An 18,091-nucleotide genomic window follows, 5' to 3' on the forward strand; every position below is an offset into this window, starting at 1 on the left:
GATAGATGTACAGCAGGAACAACGCTATCTACACTGACTGGCAAGCTTTCACCACTGCTTCTTGTCTTGAAAAAATACCAGAACTCATACTGTGTGCACTAATTCTAGCTCTAATTCCACATCTAACACAATTATGTATCCCATTAATTTCTAATCAAATTTAAATTGTCTTTTTTACAGAGGTACTATGAAAGCATTAAAATAATTGTTGACATTTAACAATTAGAGATGAAAGACCAAATCACTGAGGTGTTCATTAGACAGTGTACAGTTCTTTCAAATGACAGCAAGAAGAAAAATCATGTACTGACTTCTCAAAAATGTTCTTTATGCAATCAACTCATTATTTCTTTCAAAGTTAAAATGCAGCTGATATGAGCTATTTAAGTCCTTAAAACTGCAAGTGAAAACAGGAGAATGCCATCCCCAACATTCCTGTATACTCCCTTGGAAATTTCCAAGAGCGGTAGGAACTCCAGTGCAGGCTGCTAGGCTGGCTGCCATGGAAACAGACAGTGCTGGAAACTGGGCCGTTTCCTTTAAATTAAAGTCTGTTACACAGAAAGCCTCGATTTCTTTTTGCCAACTTAGAACAGCTTTTAGGCAACCAAAGTCTCTAACATGTTGGGCTTGAAGCACAGAGCAATAGATATTAACAACAGACGTTCTAGTTGCAGTGAAGGACTGATGCAGAAGATAATTCTATCTATTGTATTGTGCATATTGTAAAATACAATCCTCAATCAAAAGTTATTTATAATTAGTTATTTGGCACCAGGACTGTAAGATTAATACAAGTATAGGAGTGGCAGGGTGGCAGTACCGTAGGAGAGAGTATTTTATCAGATGGCAGGTGGACTACACAAGCAATCAAAGCATTAGATTTGTATTAAAATTATGGACTGACCTCACAACAGATTACAGAATTGCTAAAATCAAGCATCAACTACTTAACTACATACCTCTTTCAGTTGTTAACATTGCAACCCCAAACAGCATCTGCTTACACTTTAAAGTTTACATGGCATTTTCTAAACTGAATGTAATTTACTCTAAGTTAATTTTGCAGAGGCAAATGTTTTGCATTCTCCTAAATCATAAATGTTTCTCCCTGAACTCTATATGGTGCTGTGCTAAGTTTATATTAAATAACTCATTAAATGCTTCATTGAGACAAAGTTAAACTTTTCAACTAATGTTAATTGTTCTGTGAATAAAACTGAAAATGTAATAAACTGAATGTTTTATACACTAAGTAAAATAAAGAAAAGTTACACAGTGTGCACATCCAAGGAAGGTTCAAAATATGGTAACTAGTTTGCACCAAGTATTACTCATTTTGTATGTGTCCAAACCCAAAAATTTGATTATGTAGTGTTCCTTTCATTTGTATGGCATGTCAAAGAATGAAGGAAGATGAGGGAAAAGCTATGAAAATATTTACTACCTGTAATTTGTTGGAAGTGATTCTAAGTACAGTATTATACACATATGCATTAAAATTGTATATAAAATACATTAAGTTTTTTGTACTCACCTCCCACCAGCCTGAAGATGATAATGTTCAATAATTTTAAATAAATAATTCAAGGAAATCTGACACTACCTAAAACTGTGGATATGCTATTCAGGTTCAAAAACCTTTAGAATCCTCTTGTATGCCAAAGTAACCTTTAAAAAAAAAAGTCTCTTCTGGTTATTTTTACAAAAAAAAAAAAAACTTACTCATTCTTTCATATTTTAATGTATTTTTTCTATTATTTTTTATGTGAATTTCTGCTAAGACTGTATCTTTATACATAAAGACATAATTTAAGAAAAGTAAAACTGTCTCTTGTTCATACTCATTTTAAGCAGTTACTCAGTCATAGTTCATTTCAGCATATAAATTATAGCAGTGAGACTACTGAGGGCCATTTCAGATAATCTCATCAGAGTTCTGGAGGGATTCTGGACCTCCAAATCTTTAAACTATATGGCAATGATTTAAGCTTTGTCTGTGAGCCAGTTATATTGTACAAATAACTGTTTCTAGAACTAACATTATCAGACTGAAAGTAGAAAACAAAAAGCTAGATGGGAAAGATAGCTAGATGTAAAGTTAACATTTAAAACAAAAATATGAAGCATAACTTATTATCATCAGTTGAGAAGCTTAAATGACTAGGAAACAGAACAATCTGTATCATATCTTATTGCCATGTAATATGTTGCTTAGAAACAAGTCAAAACATGCAAAAGCCTCCAAACAAATTACTGGAAGGTCTGATGGGATGAATATAGATAGATAGATTGATCTAAAAAGTAAAACCTGTATTTTCACAATTCTTCAAAAATGAAAAAAAATCACTACCACCTTGGGTAGAAAGTCTAAATAAACTGAAGCTTTCATTTCAAGAACTGTGTAAAATTGCATATATTCAGTATATTAACAATAAGTACATATTCTAAATCTGCAATATTCCTCTGATTAGTTTAGTCTTCTGATTTTATTTTATTATTATTTTATTTTTTTAAAAATTATTTGACATTTCCTCCAATGCTTCTGTCAGCCAAGAAATGTACTGTCAAGGGACTCATGAAAGTTGGGTTCAAATTCTACATCTAGTACAGACTTGCTCTGTGGTAGTTTGGAGCATATTACATTGAATAATGACAGATTATTTCCAGGCAAGCCCTCTTGAGAGAAGGTACTACCTCCATTTTCCAGGCTCTTCCGAGGCACAGAAGGGCCAGGAAACAAAACACATACCCAAGCAGATCATCCAGGTCACAAGATTACACATCAATTTAAAAACAATGAAGAAGGTGGGTTTACACTTAAGTGCCCGATCGCAAACTGAGATGTATGCTATGGCATTATGTCAACTCTGCTATGTAGACAACATCATCTGTGGGTGCCTGCTCTGTGGATGACTCAGATCGCTTCCAGTGACAGCAAAGTCACTACATTAAAAAGAACATCGCATTAAAAAGGCTGAGGTGTATAGAAGCGTTGTTGGATGCGTTGTGAAAGGAAAGCAAAAATCCTCCAGCACAGCAACAACACAGACAGTGGTTTCAGAGTGTGGTTTCATATCTTAATGTGATCTAAGACCAGAATGCTGATGAAAAGACAATGAATGGTCTCTTCCTCTCTCCAACCACAGCTGTTCCTCTTGCATCAGTACTGGCAAAGGTGCAGGCTACCAGGTCAGTGCAATCTGGCTGAAAACTAAGACTGCAGAAATAAAGTCTTCAGTGATACCTACTCACTGATCCAGCTCGCTTCCAGGTTGCATAGTCACTAATACCAATACCAACATAAGGAAGAAGCTGGCAGGGATGGATGAGACTATGCCCACTTTTGGCAGCAGCAGTTTTAGGCCTAAATTCTGTGAAAGCTTTAAGAAGTCTTGGCATGACTGGAATTGCCATAGCAAGACTCCTTACAATTCCTGGTTATCCCTCATATCCTCTAATTGTATATAGATTAGATACAAAATCAAACTAATACATTGTGACCTTGGTTTATTAAAGTATTTAAGCATGTATCTATTATAATAGTACTACCATCTACTTATTGTCTGTTCAAGTGTTATACTGAAGGAAAAAAAAAGTGTAATAAGCACTGATTTACTTGTAAGACAACTCTCCCATTGTCATCAAAGAGACTGTTTACGGTAGAAAAAGTTAAGAATTTCAATACAGCCTTACAGGATCAGGATATTTGCCTCCTTTACTAAGTCAACACACATACTATTTTTTCAGCACTTTACTCATCTGTGTCTTGAGAAATACATCTGATAGAATGCCAGTGATGAGCGAGGACAAAACACCTCAAAAAAGCTTTTTTTAAAAAAAACAAAACAAAACAAAAACAAAACAAACAAACAAACAACCAGCAAAATCCTTAAGTATTACATGCTACCGCAGGAGAGCGGTAAAGGTCAAGAGTACCTACCACCAATACGCAACATCAATAGCAGGAAATCTGTTAAAAAACAATTCTCATTCAATATTGATTTGTTTGCATGGGAGGAAGGGAAGAAACCACTCCTACCTAAATGTGGTAATCTATTAACCAGATAGCATAAAGACATTTCCAGCAAGCACCTGAGAAGTCCCTGTGCTTCACTCATTCTACCCTGTATCCTGTTTCTAGCACTTACCAGTCTCCAGTTCCTCCTAAGGCCATAAAATGAAAAAGGAATACAAATACATGAAATAAATTCTGCCTTAAGGTGGAAAAAAAAATACTTCCTGGTTAGTTTTTTTCCTTACAGTAACCTGCAGGTTACTAGTAACTCTGAAACTCAGATTAATATATGAAAGATAGGACCATACTGATTTGTTTCATCAATTTTATAGTCTCTTCAAAAATTTTCCTGCATGGTCATACGCTCTTGCATGAGCTCAGCAATCTCTGTATCAAAACAATTCAGGGTACAAGGTAAAATTGCCAACATTCACTTCACTCCTCAGTTAGAAACCTAATCTGAAGCCAAAACGTATTCCTAATAGACACATTGTTGATGACTACCTCTTTCTTACTAACCATATGCACAAAGATGTCCTGATTTCATCCAAAGCTTTTCACCTGAAATTTCTAAATATTATGTCTGCTCACTTAAGATTAGAAGTCAATGCTTTAGGAATTTCTAAAAGAGTTGTTTAGCTATCATTGTATAGTAAGCCTTACAGAGAAAGTATTTTTTATTCCTTGCTCATGCAAAAGGTAATTTTGAAATAAGAAATCTTATTAAGAAAATCTTATTAAGAAATTAAGAAAATCTTGTTAAGAAATTCTGTTTTCACAGAAACAGACAATATATAAGATTTTCTATTTTTATCTTTTTTTTTTTTTTTTTTTTTTTTTTACAAGAAAGTGAAATAAGTAGGAGGATTTCTTCCAATGCTATCAGATACTTTAAGGGAGAGGGAAAGGGAGAGAGTTGGGGGGGGGGAAGAGAGAGAGAGAGAGAGAGAGAGAGAGAGAGAGAGATCATTAGCATAAGCAAAGAAAAAAAATAATCCTTCTAATGTCACCTTCCAATGCATTTAGTATTTATTTGCTAAAGTCAGAGTTGGGACTTGTGTTTCCACCAAAACTCTTCTTCCCTGTAAAGAAATACCAAGCAAAAAAAGGGCTGCACCTAACAATACTAATTGCTGAAATAAGCAAACTATAATCTCAGGATTTTTATATTTATCATATCTGTGCAAAATAGATTAGGAAGCAAAGGTTATGCCACCTTCTGAATTACATAAACCTCTACATATTTCATCCAGGGCTCCTCCCCAAATTTCTTTTGTTATTAAAATTTTAACCATACAGATGGTATTTGTATGTATTGTTGTTTCAGAACAAGAAACGGATGATGATTCAGGTGCCACTTTGCTAAAAACAGTCACATCTTAATTTGAATTAAAGAAAAAGAGAGAGAAATTTAAAAAAAAAGAGAGAAAGAATTAAAGAAGAAGAGGAAGAATCCCACCATGAGCTAATTTAATATATTCTGTAAAATGAGAAGTGTTTTAAAACTATTTATGCTGGTTTTTTAAATAATTTATTAAAATTAACTGCAATTGAATTTTTCTAAATCTGCAGAATACCTGAACTACATGTGTATATTATAAACTGAAAAGGTTAAGGTCTGCTTTAGCGTTTCGTGTTTAAAACCAGTCACATTTGCTATGCCTTCAATAATTCATTCTACAATAAAGGAAATGCTTGGTTTTGCTTAGCTGTAGAAAGAAGAGCTGGAAGAGGAGATCCTGTAGTCCATTCATACTCTCAAAAAGAGGTTAATTATTTTAATTATTAGGTTGCAAAATTCAGGAAAGATAAAAGAATTAGGAATACTCACTCGCGAAAAGTGAAAGCAGCAAATATGTACTAAAATAGAGAAAATGAAGCAAAAATAGTGATGGTGGAAAACAATCACATTTTTTTATGCACTGGATAAACTCCAGAACAGTCATGAATTTAGACTGTACGAGTATCCCCTAATTGTAGGTTTTTTCCTACTCTGACAGACCATCATTATTGTAATGCATATTCTTTTAGCCACTTGCTATGTAACTGACATACTCAAAAAAGACTGAAGACAAAAATTAATGTGGTTACTTATTAGCCCACCTACACTACCCATTATGCTAGTGAGTTTTTTATTTTACTTATTTCTCTCCTTTTGTCTTGGTAGTTTGCATTTGTTAGCATTTTTTTTTCCAGAATTGTATGCTTATTCCTCTGTCCCTCTCCAAACTTCCTTGCCTTTCTTTGTTCCTGCTGCCCCACACAGCTTCAGAGGTATCAGCAGCAGGTTTGAGTGAACCTGCTTGGGGTCAACAAGGCATCCACCATGAAAAAGAAGCCACTGTTGGCCCTTTCTCTCAATCACTGTCTTTCAGGCAGTACCTTTGTGCTTGTAAGGGAAGCAGAACTGTTCTGCTCTCAGACACAGTTGCATGCATCAGTGCTGTAGCTAAGTAATGCGTTTTTTTTTTTCCTGTTTAAACAAACTGTCAGTTACTAAGTTCTGTAAGGAATACACGGTATCTTTTCACTATCTTAATTGTTATTAATTTCCAAATTATGAAAAAAAAAACAAACCCCGCACTGAAATTCTGAGAAAGGCATCCTGTGTAGCAGGGATAGGAGGGGAAAGCAGTCTCGTCACAAGAACAAGGAAAAAGTCTCTGCATCACCAGACAACCCAATGATATCTGGAACAAAAGCCAAGGCAGACTCATGGAAAAGGGGTGAAGGAATTTTGTCTGCTACAAAATACAGCTTGGTTTTGGCTCATTACAAAGTTGGAGTTTGAGTTTTGATCTGCAAAGAGCCTGGTATGTTAACATGCACCAGCTAACAGTGTCCTCTGCAGGGCTGGCAGCTGACCTCCAGAGGTCTCTTCCCTCTCCCCCTTAACACAGGCCAGCTAGATAAATACCTCGAGCTAGAAGGAATGAGAAAACTTCCATGTCTCAGCAGTAGTACTGCCACAGCCTAGCAAATACTGTAAATGTACGTTTCGCAGCTTTAAAGAAAGCTCCAAGTATCCTCGAACTATTGACATTTTGCAAACTAATGCTTGTGGACAATGTCAATTTCATGCACAACCTAAAAGCCATCATATAAGGAGATATAAATTAATTTGATAAGCAGGTATCTGGAAAGCAGGCTCAAATCAAATGTGTCAGGGGGAGGAGGGTATTCTACAAAAGACAGTAGCTGAAAAAAGCAGTGCAGTGCTGACAATAAGACAGCAATACATGTCTAAAACTAACGGCTTGTGGGGTTTTATTTTTAGTAGTGTTATATTTTATGATCATTGTTTCATTGTATTTATTTCAACAGTGCCATTTTGAAGCATTTTGTGCAATAGTTACAGAAAATTTCAGAGTCCTTCATGAATTTAACACTACATTTTACTCTAAAGAGAGTAATCACTCATTTTTCTTCATACAATTTCTATCAAGCTATTACCATCATTATTTTAACAGTCTCAGATAATTTCTAAATTTAGCTTTTAGAGGGTAAACAATACCTAACTTGATGAACCAAAATAATTCTTGACATACTGTACGACACCACAAATACTTGAACTGAATATGCACAGTATTTCTGCATTTCCCGTCCCCAAGCAGCAAGTGACTAACCTTCCTTGAGACTTTTCTGGCTGTTCACCTCAAGGCATTCCTTCTCCTTCAGTGGCTTAACATCTCCTGCAGGTAAAATCTCGGAAAAGCCCTGTTTCTGCTTCTTGGAGCTATCAATCATGATGAGAATCCTTTAGAATGGCAACATCCAGCATAGGAAAAAATACTAGTAAATCACCAAGCAGTACACTGCTGCCCCAAACGCTGCTTCCAGTTTCTGTCTCCTAGCAAATGAGCAATTGCATCTTCACACAGGCAAAAGCAGCCATCATCCTTCACTTTCGAGGTTGACCTGCAATACACTCGGTCTGCTTTGGAGCCTGTAACTCCCTCAAACACCAGGCACAAAGCATGTGAAGCATAACTCCCAAATCCCCACCCCTCTTCTCAGACAACCACTCCCCCTTTTCCTTTAGTTATGCTTGCTTCCTCTGCACATTCATGTTTCAATACGCAGCTTGGTCAATCATCTGACAAAGAATGAGTTAAGAAGTTAAAAATAAATCCAGCAGTTGCTGAAGGAGCAGCATTCGCTGATACCTAAGACAAACACTAATGCTGAGGACTCTCTCTCTCCCTTCCCCCGCTGCTCTGCATGCTGCTGCAGGCAGTAGAAATATTTGATCTTTGCCTGACTGGCACATTCATTACTTATTAAGTTTCATTAGAAAACAAAGCTGCCTATTAGCATTTGAAAAAATTATGTTGAGGAACCTCCTCCCTGCCACCTCCAGCCTTGTTTCAGAGATTTATCTAGCAGACCTAAGTGGGAAAAGCCATTCATGATTCCCATGTGCTTCCTTCCAATCTAAGGAGAGATTCTATTCCTTTTTGTAAATATTGAAAAAAACAAGTATTTTATTATTTTTCTTTCTATATTACAGTTACACTTCTCATTGTTCCCAGCAGTTTTAGGAGTATTTCCTTGCACAGCTTCTGATCTGCCATTCCCTCCAGCATTTTACATTCATCTCACACGAGTCATCAATTTCAATGTCAATCAGGAAGGTTTGGAGAAAGGGATCCCTCAAATTACCTGGCATGAGCCATACAGGAACAGAAGACTAACTCACATTTCACGTACCTAGAGCAAATAAACTATACATCATTTTAAATAGTCGCAGTATGCCAAACTTAACTACAGCAGATGTATTTTCCCTTCCCTTTGGCCTAAAAACACCATTATACAGACTTTCCATATCCTTACTTTATATTTTAAATCCTTCAGCATGAAATTATGAAGGTGATCTCCACTCAGAAAACATGTTTCGCTCTTACAGCATCAGATTTGAACAGACCTACATGCAACAACAAACTCCTGTTTCAGAACTGGAGACTAGAGAAAAATCATTTTGCCTCTTTGGATCTTTCTGCAAGACTAGCATCATTCAACACAGAAGAGTGCAAAGGTTCTTCGCCTGAACAGTGAACTCCCAAGCATTTGTGGTGGAGCTGCACAACAAGTAGCACCACTTGAAAGTCTCTCTTTCACTGTCTTCCTGCTGCTGGGAGGAGGAATGCCAGGACTGCTCCCATCTGCAGATGGGAAAGAGGTGTGAGCTTACAGGCAAAAGAAAAATTCCTGTAGCATAAATGATTTGAGGCAGCTTTCCCAGCCTAAAGATTTGTTGTTTGCAGATTGCATGTTTAAAATTTATCAGCTTAAATTACAGTTTACTTATATACTAATTATAGACAATTCCCATACATCTGCTTTCACAGTGATTTTTTCTCAAACACAAGAAGAAAAATTACTATGGAAGAACTCATCATAAATGAAATGAACTTCCTCACTGCCTCCAGCCAAATATTAAGCATAAGAAACAAAACTACTGTTGAGAAACTCCACATATCCAGAAAATAAATTCTGAGCAAAATATAAAATTAGGGTTCAGATTTTGGTCACTTTTTTTCTTTTCAAATTTTTGTAGTGGATTCTTAACATGTAAATTGGCTTTAATGCAAGATTTTAGTGGAAATTTGCTTTGTGAACAAAAGGAAAGAAAATACTACATGCAAAAGTGAGTGTAGGAAAAAGATTCAAGAAAGCCGCTGACAAATGGCTAGCAATGGCATGGTGAGTAAGGTGGCCATGAGGCAAGGCAAATAAATGCCTTTCTCAGGCACACAAAATACTGGTTTCAAAGGAAAATATGCAACAGCTAACGGCTTTATTCATATTTACTCTTCAAAGCAACAGAAGTATGGGAGTTAAAGTGCCATCTTTCACATTCCACACAGTTTGTATTATTACACTAGATTGCCAGTCACATCTTTTCTGAGTGTTGCATTAACAAAGAGTTTGTCATTTTCCAATACTGAAATTACAAACTGAGAAAAATTGAAACAAAAGTATCTTAATGTCCAGTAGTTAAAAAGTGTAGTATGTACACAGACTTTCTTTCAATTCTACTTTTAGGACTTAAATCATTAGGCATATTTTAAAGATTGTTCACAGCACTTCTGTGTTTATACACATTTTAATTAAATTGTAATATTTAAATTAAATCTGCTGCAATTTTGCAGTTGTAAATATAACAGTAGTTAATCTAAAGGTTTCTTTCTAGAATGCAAATAAGTACTTTTTTTTGCCTTGGGAAAAAAGGAAATGCTAGCCCTCAGTAATAGTTGAGTACAAAATGAATTTTAAAAATATTAAAATATTAAAAATAATATTAATATTAATATGTTAATATTAAAATATTAACTTTTCATCCAATCCAAAACTAAAAGGTTTCCTTAAGAGCAGTGCTATCTTATTCCACAGTGCTATCACCCAAGCCCAGTACTTGAAAAATGTCTCTTGCATTAGGTTAATAAAGGAAAGACCCTACTACTGCAAGTAAAGCTGGACACAGATCCATTGGAATCTGACTTGGAAAACAGTTGAGCTGACAATCAAATCTCTTAATTTAAAGCCCTTTCCTTCAATTTTTATTTATATTGAATGGCACTTTACTACAGGATTTAAAATTTTATTCAATGGCAAAGTACAGACTTCATAAGCAGAAGTGGAGTCTTTCTGCTTCTCTACCACAAGTATGTTTTGTTATTTTTAGTAATACCATGTTACCTGAGAGGAGTGAGTCACACTGCTCTCAAGAAAAGAAACAATCCAATCCGATCTACAGTTTGACAGAAAAGTCTTTAAAAAAAAAAAAAAAAAAACCACAACTAATTTTCCTAGGTGAACAGCATTTGAAGAACTATTTAAGTGTCTTCTGCAATTTTAATAGAGTACCTCTCACTTTAAGACTTTGCGATAGAATCTGTTAAGCAAGAAGTATCGATACCACAGCTGCTAAAGATTCCAGGAGAGTTATCTTGTATAAGAGAAGAACCTCCTCAAACAGCAGAGGAAAAAAAAATAAGCAGAACAAATGAACTGAATCCACAAATTTAAAGTTCTATTTGAAAGAGGTCACATTAAATATGAAATAAATATATATATAGGACTGTGCCACTTGATAATAATACTTTTTTTGAAATCCTAGTAAATTTCAGAGTTCAGAGAATGCAGGATTCACCCACTATCTCTTCCTAATGTCAGTATTTATTTTCCAATATCAGCTGTTTCTTACAAAACAGACTTACTAGTCTTACCAATGAAAAGTTACAAAAATGAAACATAATTAGGCTGTTTTATTAAATATTCACTGAATAACACAACCACCAAATGAAATGTCATATATCTGTTTGAAATTGCCAAATGTTATTTAGTCCTACTGTATACCAAAGAACATTTAAGAAGTGATTAAGGTGATAGTGGTTTCCCATTCATTTTATTAGAAAGACTCAACCTGCACAACTGCAGAGAGAGACATTTTGGAGGATGTCAGTAGACTCCAGATTCACACAACAGCAATACATTAAAAAAAAATCTATTCCTATGGCTACAGTCTAACCCCAGATCAGGTACAGATGCAAGTCATGTTTATAGTTGTACAGTCAGTATAGGGGCTGTCAGTGCAGGGGCAGACATCCAGATGAAGCTAGACCAATTTTTTCCTGTGTGCTTGCAAGTGGCATGGATTTAGTGCAGAAAATTCCTGGCTTACAGAGGGATAGAGAAACCTTGAGGCTAAGTAAATAAGAAATCTGAGTAAATAAAAAGAGATTCACAGGCTGAATCTCCATGGTACAATTCAGTGCAAAGACGCATGGATTATCTCTGAAAAACATCTTACGTGGATACGCATCTTATGTGTTGTGTTTTATACAGCACAATAGAAACTGTGAAAGCTTGAGCGGACTAGAGGGAACAAACGTTAAAGTGGCAAATTTGCCACAAAGGTGGCAAAAGAAGAATAATCTGCTAACAATAGAAAAGAGTGAAGGGGAAAGAATGACTGGAAGGAAAAAGGTAACTGGACACTTCATGATAGCTTTGTATCGCAGGGAATCATATGAGCAATAACAAAAAAAAGTGAAGCAGTTTTGCTTGGAAGAACTACTACTATTCCCTGTACATGCTGTATTTTAAGCAAAAAAAAACACACTGTTTTAATTTGCATCAAGTTGATTTGTGTACATGTACATTGGAGAGTCTAATTGGATGATTTCCACAGGTCCAGCTCAACCTTATTATTTTGTATTATTGTATTATTATAACCTAGGACAATATCCAACTTCTTGAGTACAAAAGAGCTAACGACTCATATAGGACCAGTGTATTGTGTCCTAAAAACAACTCACTGCTAGTCTACAGAATGGACATACCACAAACTGTTACTGCTCTATGCTACTCCCCCTTCATTTCCCTTTTTGATTTTTAAATCATTGCAGATGGCATGGATTTAAAAAAAAAATTCTTCATTACATTGTCATCTCCTAAAGTGACTACTCCTTGGAGTATTTATTGTGTTCTATATGCAAGTGGTAACCCAGCTTTCAAGAATAATGGAAAAGCGTAGCTTCATTCTAAAGCCAAATTACACCTTTGCCACTGCCAAAGGAGATGTTTCCAACTTCTCTCCATTTCTCCCTCTCCCTCTTCTCTGTCTGTGTTCCACTCCCAGCTCTAACCACACAATCCTCTCGCCTCCTTTGTACTGGCTCTGGTCTAATCTCACAGTAACCCAATTCAAATAATTGGCCTGCCAAAAAAACAAAACCAAAAACACATTCATTTTCTTGCTAGGAAATTATGCCATTAACCAGTTGCATTGGCTAATCCTGTAACTGGATGTACACAGGAGCCAATAAAAGAAATATACTGAACAAATAAGGAGTGGAAAAGAAGGTAAGATTGGGGACCTCCACTTGTTGTGAAACTATCAACTGTTTTTAAGTGTCATTTCAAATGACCATCCTCATATTTCAGTAACAGCAGTAAGGTAGCTTCAAGCTAAATGAGTACTAACACAGATCTTCTTCTGTACTGACATTTCAATAGACAAAACCCCTTTTCAAATAGCTAAATTTTCATCTCATCTTTCTGCTTAAATACAGAATATTTTGTAATATCTGAAAGAGAACTACTCATTTCCAAAGTAAACGTTGGGCGTATAACCTCTCTGATCTAAACAAGTACCTGTTTCCAAAGAAGTATTTTCAGCAGTACAAATAGCTGGATCACACTGAGGATAACACAAAATCCACAATGAGCTAGAAACAAAACTGTGGCTAAAACACAGGTTTCTATTAAACACCAAAACACAACCATCTCTTACAGCTAAAAGACAATCATAAGCCACGTGCATTGTATCTATCAACTGCAGGTTTAAACTGGGGTACAAATAACATCAGTGGATCAGAAATGGAAGCTGAAGTAAAAGATACATGAGGTGCTTTTTGTTTTGATATAAAATATATTTCTTAGAATTTGCGTTATATTCGGAGGGTAGAAATACCTCTCCTTTTAATTTCAATTTAAGTTGCATATATTGCGTATAAGTGGGTGAAATGAAGAATAAAAGGCTTCAGAATGGAACATCTCTGTCAGTTAAATGAAAACCAAGCAATATCTAATTTAATAAGAATGTATTGCATAGTGTTTTCATACACGCTTATTTGCTTTTAATCTAAGGAAAGTGGTATTGTTTCTTCCCATCCTCCTGCAACACAGACTTCCAAGTGCTCTGCCAACCTTCAGCCTATAGAAAAAGCATTATTTAGAAAGAGGAATTGCCTGCTTGAGGTTCTCCAAAATCACAAGGTACAGGAAGAAACATCGCAGCTACACCAGGCTCCCCACAGTGCCTGCCTGCCTGCCACTCGGCATAGCCCTAGTACCTTTTTACATCAATAGCCTGGTGAGCCAAGCACTAACAGTGTGCAACTTTAACCTCGTTAAACAAATAACTAAGCAACAACTGCTTTAAAAGTACATTCCAAGTCATCACATCATATGGAATTCATTCTTCTGCAATCACATGTAAAGCCCACTACAGATGAATTTAAACTCTAGACAAATAAATAAATAAATAAATAAATAAATAAATAAATAAGAGCAGAGGTAGGCATTTAAGCTGTTTCACTACCACGAGATTTTGAAGTGGACAAAAAAAATAACTTTGGTAATGTTCACTGTCTAAATGAAAGATTCCCCACCATTTTGCACCCATGTATCTGCATCTAGATAAATACATGTATAAAAATGTATATATGTAAAAAATACATAAAAATAACTATTTTTAGATAAATACTATTTATATGCAGTTTTAACTGGACATATACACATTTAACAGCACATAAATTTACATACCTATATAAAAGTATATCATACATAACTTTTTAAGGCCAGTATTCAGTCACCCACCATGCCATCTATGATTTGCTAAGGGCTCATGTAATAAATTCTGCACATCACGTACCAGTTTGTTTGAACCACCTTACCATCTTGTAGTGGCTGTATCACAAGCTAACATTGCAATGATAACATAGGCAGCTAGGATTTAGTTCTAGCAATTTAAAATAATTGTACAGTAGAATTTAAAATTAACATTCATTTCTAGCTATGCATGTAGTTATCCACAAGGAATTTCAGGAAAAAAAGAGTCAGAATACATCAGTTTGATCAAGAGATCTCTTTAAAAGAAAGCATACTTTCCATATCTCCTGTAATCAGTCAAATGCCAAGCTCTCTAACAGGATTTTTTTCATATATACCAGATGACTTAAATTGAGTCAGGCACAGGTCATGTCTCCCATCTTAATCTCTTCACAATAAGCAGACAATTAAAATAAAAATCTATAAATCAAGCTAAAATGACAGATTGTTTGTTTAGAAGTTTACCAAATGGAATGACCCTGCTGGAATTCTTTCATGTAGCCTGTGAAAATGTCAGAATATATTCCATTTAAGAGGTCACAGTCCCTAGAGAGCTCTGAGTTTTGGCCTGTATGTCTTTTCACATGCTTTAATATTTGAAAATTGTTCCTTGTAGACACTGACTGATGCCCTGGGAATGCTAGGATTGTGGGAACAGGCAGTACCAATGACAAAGACAGACTTACTGGGAAATCAGTACCTACTCATTTTGCTCTCTCATCTTATAACAAGATAAGACAACATTCAAATTTTATGGGGGGAGGGGGGAGGCAAAAGAATCCTCACGAAGTAATTTGTTCTTTCTGCTGACATCATGTCTTAAAAAAAAAACAAAACAACAAACATACATACAAATATATATTAATTACAACATCATGTGTTCTTACAATGGATTCTTTAGTTGAATATTCATACTGGATGTTCCGTGGACTATTAAAACTTAAAGGAGAGAGAAATCACAGAACAGCTGAGATCTTGAGATCATCTAATCCAACCTTCCTGTTCTAGCAGGGTCAGCTGAAACAGGTTGCTCAGACTTGTGCCCAGTCAGGTTTTCACAGATCCTACAACCTCCCTGGGCAACCATTCTTCATTTATCACTTACTGTATACATCTATATGGTACATACTAAATACAGAAGTATACACATATGCACATACAACCTATGGTATTACATACATACACCTCTAGAGTGTACTTTCATGAATTGTATATTTCATCTAAGTTTGTATTTTTATAATGCACTTCATTTTTTGTTGTTGTTTACTTTCTTTGCAGGAGGGCTTTGCTGTTAATCATATCTGTATGCTGTTTTCCAGATCTCATTGCTTACAGCTTAGTGACTGTGAAACTTTTAATTTCAGGTGACATTTCCAATTATTTTCTGTGCCACTCTGTTACTTTAATCAGAACTAACTTTTCCATTTGTTGTTCCCACTATTCATTTTTCTCTACTTTTGTCTCTCCAAACTGTCTCAAGAAAGTAACTTCTATGCATGGTAGCCTACTCTGTACCATTAGGAGAGAAAAAAACATGCCTAATCAGAGAACTTAAAGTGGGAAAAACTGACGTAGATGAACACAAGGAGAATATCCCAAATTTGACCTGATTCCCTAGCATCAAATTTGCAGCTTGAAATCTATTAAGTGCAGAGAGGATTAAGAATTTGTTCAGAAGCCGTAAAGCTATGCCAAGAATGTATGACACCAATGCTACTTAACAAGGGAGTGAAAGATAAGAGATAACAGGAAAAACAGTATGCCCACAACTCTTAGATGCCGGAAAATTTCCCCTGGTGCATCAAGTTTATCTAAACAATATCATTAGGTTAAGTGTAATATAGATTTCATTTAGTTATTTTGAGAACTGTCTGTATTGCAGCTGGCTCCACTGATCTTTTAGGACTACGCAATACACACCACTTGGATTTTTTATTATCTTCACAGGAATTCACTACAGTTCCCCCAATTCCTATAGGAACTATAGTGGCCCTATAGGAAGCTGTCGTTCTCATCTGACTGAATACCTTAAGGTCTTGGTTGCTGAATGCTCTTGTTCTTATGCAGCCTAAGACACTAATTTCATAAGACTGATTTCTTTTAATAGGGATTTTTCCAGTCTTGCCTTTTATGTAAAGATGTTCAATGTCCATCAAGGTTTTTATCCTGACAAACCATCCAACATTCTTATCTCTTCTAAATTAGCTCAATTCTCCTGTAAAACAGCTGCTGGCCATTAAAGATTAATGCACAAGATCTAGCAGGGAGCCACAGTAGGCACATCACCACCTCTTCTACCCTCCTCCAGCACAAACTGGACAGTTCAACACAGAACCAAATGCAACCCTATATGTAGCTACTCCAAGAAGCAGACACCCATGAGCAACACGGGGCAGAACTCTTTTGCCACACAATGCAAAGGACAGAGCATGTGCACATGCACAACCTGTTTACAGCCAAGACCAAGAGCTGAAGTGGGCTGATGAAGTGGTAAAGGACAGTCAATGGCCTGTATAGGATGCAACCAATTACTCATTTTACAAGAACATAACTGAACACTCATCTGCAGATAATGACTGCACAAAAGTAATTTGCTGTCTCTCTTTCAGAAACCAGTAGCCATTGTCACGTGAAGGCAATTCTGGCAGAATAGGATAGGTTAGGAAGCCACTGGAAAGCCAAGAGAATTTGCTATTAAAGGCAGAAGCTAGAAACTTTTGACTCTGCTGGTAACCTTCAAACAACTCCGATTGCACAGCTCCTGACAGTAAGACCTTCACACCTTCCTCTCCCAGTCCAAATGGCACGCTCACCAGTGCTGCGAAAGTACTAATTCAGCATGCAGACGGCTTTGCTCTGGCAGTGCTGCTTCTCTTTAATGGTATCCACATGTGCAATCCCTTCCCACCCTTTGGCTCTGGAACAGCAGGTTGGAAGGCTGCATACAGCACCATCCCCATCCACCCTCCTGCTGTTAGCAGTAGACAACCTGTCCTTCCCTCCTTTGCCACCTCCTGTCTCTCAGACAGAACCTTGTGAAAGTGCGGTACAGTGTGTGGGCAGCACATTGTTCTGACTAGTACTTCAGCTGTGCCATGCTGCCTGCCTGCTACTATTGTAATTCTTCTTCCACTGCAGTCCAGCTACACAACACCTAGTCATCAATTTTCTTCCTCCCGCTCCCAAAGAGCCTTATCCGTGTCACTTTTCTCCTCCCCCAGCTGCTGGCCTTCCTAAGGACATAGCAGCCTGACACAGATGAGTCCTTCCAGCTTCAAGCACAGGTGAACTGTACACAACCAAGTATCCTGCAGACAGGAATGCAAACCAGGAGCCTCTTAAGACTACAGCACTCTGCTTCCCAATCTCCATTTACATGAGCAGTCCAACTACCATGCCACAGCTGTGGGCTATACGCCAGTGGCTGCTGTTAAGACTGACAGAATTACAGGTACATCTTCAGTATCCACTCACCAGGGACGAAAATCAGGAGCACTGAAAACGTAACTTTCGCTGCTTTCTGACAAGTTGAACAAGAACTGGCTTCCAGAGAACAGGCATGATAACTCACTGCAATCAACTGAGTACAAGTTTACACAATCAATGCATTGTGCATATTGACTAATTATCCAGAAATAGATGCAGACTAATGAGAAACACAAATTTAATCAGCAA

The 18,091-nt window shown here is 36.4% G+C and overlaps 1 protein-coding gene across 10 annotated transcripts in view; it reads right to left on the minus strand.

Annotated features, from left to right (window-relative positions):
• MRTFB (myocardin related transcription factor B) overlaps nt 1-18,091 on the minus strand; it is an 86,550-nt gene that overhangs the window by 39,775 nt on the left and 28,684 nt on the right. Inside the window, exon 1 of one of the 10 annotated variants that reach the window (XM_032197321.1) lies at nt 7,645-7,975. The exons of the other annotated variants lie outside the window; for them this stretch is intronic. Within the exon in view, the coding sequence (XP_032053212.1) occupies nt 7,645-7,765 (121 nt within the window). The 5' untranslated portion in view covers nt 7,766-7,975. Of the gene's footprint in view, nt 1-7,644; nt 7,976-18,091 lie in introns of those variants that run through there. 10 annotated transcript variants of the gene reach the window in all.

Source organism: Aythya fuligula, chromosome 15, assembly GCF_009819795.1.
Source record: "Aythya fuligula isolate bAytFul2 chromosome 15, bAytFul2.pri, whole genome shotgun sequence".
NCBI classification, from domain to species: Eukaryota; Metazoa; Chordata; class Aves; order Anseriformes; family Anatidae; genus Aythya; species Aythya fuligula.